Source organism: Takifugu rubripes, chromosome 13, assembly GCF_901000725.2.
Source record: "Takifugu rubripes chromosome 13, fTakRub1.2, whole genome shotgun sequence".
Lineage (NCBI taxonomy): Eukaryota > Metazoa > Chordata > Actinopteri > Tetraodontiformes > Tetraodontidae > Takifugu > Takifugu rubripes.
Window position 1 is genome coordinate 18,919,947 of NC_042297.1, and position 6,574 is coordinate 18,926,520.

General features: G+C 45.9%; 1 protein-coding gene across 4 annotated transcripts; it reads left to right on the forward strand.

Annotated features, from left to right (window-relative positions):
• The first annotated feature begins 806 nt into the window (after nt 1-806).
• Nucleotides 807-5,443, forward strand: btbd10b (BTB (POZ) domain containing 10b). Of its 4 annotated transcripts, none has more exons than XM_011610248.2 (9): nt 807-963; nt 1,331-1,478; nt 2,293-2,489; nt 2,625-2,940; nt 3,032-3,134; nt 3,289-3,409; nt 3,514-3,711; nt 3,794-3,904; nt 4,452-5,443. In XM_011610248.2, exons 2-9 carry the CDS (start codon nt 1,378-1,380, stop codon nt 4,781-4,783), a joined length of 1,479 nt encoding a protein of 492 aa, XP_011608550.1. In that variant the 5' UTR covers nt 807-963; nt 1,331-1,377; the 3' UTR covers nt 4,784-5,443. The 4 variants fall into 4 exon arrangements, with proteins under 4 accessions (XP_011608550.1, XP_003970016.1, XP_011608551.1 ...); XM_003969967.3 differs by having other exon boundaries at nt 2,296-2,489; XM_011610249.2 differs by lacking the exon at nt 807-963 and adding an exon at nt 1,685-1,725 and having other exon boundaries at nt 1,336-1,478.
• Nucleotides 5,444-6,574: the final 1,131 nt, after the last annotated feature.

A 6,574-nucleotide genomic window follows, 5' to 3' on the forward strand; every position in this document is an offset into this window, starting at 1 on the left:
TTTAAATATTTTTTTATATTTTTATTGCCACGTGTAACCAAAGAATTATATCTAATAAAAACCACCTTCAACGTATAGAAGACAAATTAGGATATGCACAGACATGCATTTTAAAAGTTTTTTTTTTTTGTTTTTTTTTTACTAAATATACGTGTAGAAACATACACGTATATTGTAAATTTAAAATGAGGACCAACTGAACGGCATAACTTGCATGCATAGGTGCACAGTGGCGTTATTTAAAATGACAGTTATATGAATGTATAGTTTCAGGATAACTTTGCATTTTCTGAGCTAAAGTCACGTTCAAAAACTGCCAATGCAGTCAAAAGTAAAGGGAAAAAAAACACTGTGTAGTTTTTACCAGATTCGCATTCATAAATACAATATATAAAATTAGGGTTTTTTTAATCGTTAGGATGAAAACAACATACATCTTCCCGCTGAACCTGTCTAATAAATGTATGACTGAGTGACTAAAAGTCGATTTTGAGCATAACAGAAATAAAAATTATGGTTTGAAAGAGTTTGTTGTCTTCTACCTTGGATTTGCAAAATCATTCACATAATTGTCACTATAACGTTGAATGTGTATTACGTGTATTTTGCAAGAAATAAAATAGAAAATGTATTTTTAAAGAAATATTTAAAATCACGCTATTCGCGTCTCGTATCGCGAGACTTCACGCGTGGCTAAAGTTTTTCCCATTTTTGGTATGAAATTCTAAAACAAATCTTTCCTTTTTAGGTAGCTTTTCAAAAAAAATCCATTAAGCGCAGAATATTTGAATCCTGAATTTGAGTCGAGTATTTAGAGAAAGAATTTATAACGATCGCTATTTTTTTTTCTTTTGTCTGCGTCAACTCGTCGACGTCTGACGTCAGTGTTTTGAGCGAGACGACATGGTTGGATTGCTGGATAGCGACTGGGATTGCATTACATCGGTTGCCATTGTCAATTAGGTAACTTTTCATACTTTTACTACAATGAGACCGTATATAGGCGAGTTCCGTTACAAACCGTAGCCTGTTTATGTCATTGTCGAAGAGATATCCACGCTGGCTGGCGTTAGCTTCGCCAGGTATGCTAACATAGCAGGCTAGCTAACCTAATCTGAGTCAGTTTAACAGCACTGTCAAACAATTTATTCGGGTGTGTACTCGACTAGCAGTCAGCGAGAAGGAGAGCTATAAATTAGTTCAGCAGACAGCGTTTAGGCGGACAGTTTAGCGTCATGACAAAACAGTTTTTCTTAGCCGACAACTGCAGCTGGCCCCGTGTTTTGGGGGTGCTAGTTGGAAGTGACTTATTGATGTCGTCATTTGGCAGATTATGAACAGTGAAAGATCCAGACCGGACTCCCCTCTGTATGGGTGATGGCTGCACGTCTGCAGGTCTATGACAGCAACTCCAGCGACACCGAAAACTGGGATCAAAAAGCAATCAGCCGACCTCGGAAGTTCTGCAAGCACTCGGGGTGAGCCAGAATCCGCGTCCTCGGTCAGAAACATGTAGTATTTACACATAAACGTGTACCTTGGATCGCGTTTGCAGTATTTACCTCCCTCTTATGATGTCTAGTGATCTAAATTGCCTTTTCTATCAGATTAGCAAAGTAAAACCTGATGTTATAACCCTTGTGTGCATTCTGTGTAGTTTTGTCATACTCTGCTTGTTTGTTAGGTTTCACAATGTGGTAGGACTGGTTGTGTCTCCTCAAGCATGTAAGTTTGGGCTTTGAAGGCGTATTTGTGACTTGACGTGTTTCCAATATAATATAAAGCACTGATGTGATATGAAATACCAAATCATATGAATACCAAATCACAGACTGCAGAAGGAAGCTTTTATGGTCTCCACTTTGACATTTTCAGCTAATAGTAAACAGTAAATGGTGCATTTCTGAAGAAGCTCAGCATTTATTAACTTTAAACCAGATCCACAGGCTTTTTTTTTGGCTTGTCTGGTTGTTTATTATCAAGAGTCCAGACTTGAGGGGGGGCTGGAAATCCCAGCAAATGATCTGCTTTGTTCCTGTAGCATCAGCATTAACACATTGCAATTTCTGGCAGTGGAAATGGAAAAATAACCATCATAATGTTGTAACTATTTGAATGAACTCGATCTATATTGAAAAAAAAATCCCTCAATCCAACAAAAGCAAGAGACTAATGTGCCAACATCTGTAAATTCCCAGCAGAAATGTGTGTGTCTGTGTCAAAGCTGTAAAGTAAACCTGTCCACTGGCCCAGAGGAACAGAGAGGAACGCTCACTCTTCTGTTTTGAAAAGCAGCAGCCAGGCCCGAGCATCTCGAGTGGAGGTCGAACAGAGGAAGATGAGCCTGCATGGTGCCAGCGGAGGCTGTGAGCACTCGCGCGACCGCCGCCGTTCCAGCGATCGTTCCAGAGACTCCTCGCATGAGAGGGAAGGCCAGCTCACCCCCTGTATTCGGAATGTCACCTCGCCCACCCGCCAGCACAACAGCGGTAAGTGTGGGGAGAATATTTGGGGATTATAGGTGTCAGTTTAGCAGGTTTTTGTGTTGCTTCTCCCATATCCAGATGTTTGAGGGCCAGAACAGGTGTAAATCCTGATTATGATGTTTCTCTGCCTGTCTCCAGACCGGGAGAGAGATGGCGGCCCATCGTCCAGGCCCAGCAGCCCCCGGCCACAGAGAGTTTCACCCAGCGGCTCGAGCAGCAGCGGGGTGGTGAGCAGTCGCAACAGCAGCCTGTCCAGCACCGAAGGCACCTTCAAAAGCTTGGAAGTCGGGGAAATGGTCTTTGTCTACGAGAACCCAAAGGAGCCCGGAGCAAGCGCAGCTGTCGGGAACCGAAACCTTCGGACCTCAGAAAGAGTCACCCTGATAGTGGACAACACGCGCTTCGTGGTGGATCCCTCCATCTTCATCGCACAACCCAACACCATGCTGGGCAGGTACGCCACATTCTGTCCTCCCTCATTACGTTTAATATATTAAAAAAAAAAAGGCAAAGGCAGCAAATCCTTCAAAATGTCTCTATTTCAGGATGTTTGGCTCCGGGAGAGAACACAATTTCACCCGTCCCAATGAGAAGGGGGAGTACGAAGTGGCCGAGGGCATCAGCTCCACTGTGTTCCGAGCGATTCTGGTCAGTGTTGGTGGATGCAAAGTGAGATCAGTGATGTGTTCAGACAGTCCTGCTGCAACCTGGACTGTGTGGAAGATCACACACACTGCTGCGCGCACGTCGTGGCGTGTGTGTGAAATGGCAGCCTTCTATATGAATTCTGTCTAATTGACAGGATTACTACAAATCTGGGATTATCCGCTGCCCTGATGGAATCTCCATCCCGGAGTTGCGGGAAGCCTGCGACTATCTATGCATCTCGTTCGACTACAGCACCATCAAATGCAGAGACCTCAGTGAGCGTTTGCTCCTTTCCCCAGAGAACCGCCAGCTCCAAATGTCCTTTAATGTCGCTGTTAACTGTTCCAAACACATGACGTTCGTCTTTCCTTTCCTCCAGGCGCCCTGATGCACGAGCTGTCCAATGACGGCGCTCGGAGACAGTTTGAGTTTTACTTGGAGGAGATGGTCCTGCCTCTGATGGTGGCCAGCGCCCAGAGCGGAGAGCGGGAGTGTCACATAGTCGTGCTCACGGACGATGATGTCGTGGACTGGGATGAAGAGTATCCACCACAGATGGGAGAAGAGTATTCCCAGAGTGCGTCACACACAGGCCAGTGCACGTACACACACACGGACGGACAGTCCAGCTCAAGCTGCTTCCATGTTTCTGTCTGCAGTCATCTACAGCACGAAGCTCTACAGATTTTTCAAGTATATCGAGAACCGAGACGTGGCCAAATCCGTCTTAAAGGAGAGAGGACTGAAGAAAATAAGACTGGGCATTGAAGGTTAGTGGGCTTCACACTTCTGATACCTGCAGCACGGTTTGAGCCGAGGACCCGGAGTCACCGTTTTATCGGGCGACTGCTGAGGGTCCACGACTGCAACCCTCCCTCCGCCAGTGTTGTTAGTTCCAGTTGGTCTCCTTTGTGGCCACGCTACGTGTCAGAAACACAGTTGTCGCTCTATTTCCCATTATTGGAGCACAGCTGTTTTCCCACTGTGTTGCTATAGCAACCGGTCACAATGAATGGGCACTTTCACAATTGAAAAGCGTCCCCAACACCAAAGGCAGATCAGGTCAGCGCCTGACAGCTGACGTGAGGACAGGAAGTGCTCTTGTTTAGCGACAGCGGCGCCCCCCTGGGGGGCGTGCTGCCTGTTTGCTGCCTGTTTGCTGCCTGTTTGCTGCCTGTTTGCTGCCGGCTGACCCGCAACTAACAGGCAGAGCTGAACCCTAAATGGGTGCGAGACCTAGCTGAAGATGTCACCATAGCATTGTTTTTGTGGTTGTGGTGTGTGTGGACACGGTCTGAGCTGAGGGTATGTTGGCAGGTTATCCCACTTATAAAGAAAAGGTCAAAAAACGCCCCGGAGGTCGTCCAGAGGTCATCTACAACTACGTCCAGAGGCCCTTCATCCGCATGTCCTGGGAAAAGGAGGAGGGCAAAAGCCGCCACGTGGACTTCCAGTGCGTCAAGTCCAAGTCCATCACCAACCTGGCGGCAGCGGCGGCCGACATTCCCCAGGACCAGCTGGTGGTGATGCACCCGGGCCCCCAGGTGGACGAACTGGACATCCTGCCCAACCACCCCCCCAGCGGGAATCACTACAGCAACAACTACAGCAACGAGCCCGACCCCGATGCACCTTCGCCTGCTGTGTGAGGACGCAGCGGCCCTCTCTCGATGCCTCCGCCTCTCTCCGACTCCCCCAGTCCTTCTCCCAGCATGCTGCAGCATGGAGCACCAGGGGCACCATTACCATATTGCCTTGACACCTCCTTTGCAGCCTTAGAGCCTCAAGCATCTGGTTGACTGTAGAACATGAGGGACGTGAGACTGGGAAATCTTAAGTGTTCGCTTTTGTTTCATTTTTTTACTCAACCAAAGGAATTTATTTTTCTGTTTTGGGGAAAGGATCTGTAAACGCAGGCGATAATAACTATTGTTTACCGTGTCGTACTTTCATTTGACGGGTTTGGCTGAGCCCTCTCGTGGCGCCACTTGTTTCCTCACCTGTTTTTATTTCACTGATGAGTTTGATTAGTTTGGAATTTTCCCTTTTTGAGGTTGCTTTTTAGTGAGGTGGGGGACGAGCGACTTACTGTGGAGCGTATGGGTCATCGCCGCGTATCGTCATGATCTCCAGTTCGGCTTCTCTCAGATGTCTCTGAATCGTTTAATCGGGCCTGTAGTCGTCAGCTGAACCTGGTGTGTGACGTTGTTAAGCTCCTCCCACAGCCGCAAAGCACAGGGTGGCGTCGTCCGAATCTTTTTGTGCAAAGCTTGAAATTGTTGTTTCAAAATAAATGAGTAAAACATCAATGTGTGCATATATTTAGAGATGTGCTTTATTATTTACTGTCTGGCACCGGTTCTGTCTCGTGCACGATAGACATAGAACATAGGTTAAAAAACTACAAATATTGACTAGAAATGGTCAAAAGTGGCACTAATGGGGCGTGAACCGCTCTGGGTTTAACACGATGAGTTTTCCATACGTGTTGACATGCGTTTAGTCTTCTCGGGCGATATATTCCAGGCCTCTGCGTCAGGGGAGCCATCTTTGCTTTAAACTTGCAGCAGGTGCGTATCGATCTGCTCTCCTCGCTGCAGCACTTAAAGCAGGACGCGCAGGGACAGAGACGGGGACTAATGGAAGGGCTGGCCCCCGAGAAGATCAATTACGCCACCGTTTTCGCCCATTCATCAGCCCTCCTACAGAAATTACATCAAAGCCTGACCGGGCCATACGCACAGTTGCCATAGCAACCTGCGCACTCACTGAACATGAGCTGTCTTGTAACATTGTGATTATCAAATTCTTTCATTTTTTTTTAAGAAAACCAGTACAGTGGGATGTAATTTGTGCTTTAAAATTCTTTACATAGTTTTGCAACATGGGAACCACATGGATCTTATTCTCATGGAGATTGTGCAGACGTGAGGGGAATAAATCTCAGTTCAAAAATAAACCAAGATGACATATTATCAATAATAAAAATTCAGTTGTACATCAACAGAGGTATGAAATTTCCAGGGAAATTGTTAAAACGCCTTTAGTTGGAACTATTTTTTGAGTTTCACGCCTAAGTTTTAAAAGGGGCTTAAATCAACTTTTGCTGTACTACAGATGGCCACGCGGTGGCAGCAGAGAGCTAAACCACGCTAAATTAAGTTAATGTTGCTGGCCAACAATTAAACCTTTTTAATATGGCTGAAAAACATCTAGAATATTAGTGTTGTTGGTTGTTTTTAAAAGTAAATGTTTTAAATGTTATGTTGGAAGGGAAACGTCAGAACTCTGCCAGCTGTCAGGATGGGCTCTGGTGTCCTCTAATTTAATAACGTTCAGGCACCAAAACGTGGCCAGGAAACACGATATGTTTAATCAACTTGGACCCATTTCAGCCATCTGCTCATTTCTGTGTGAAACGGGACGAAACGGCCACACTT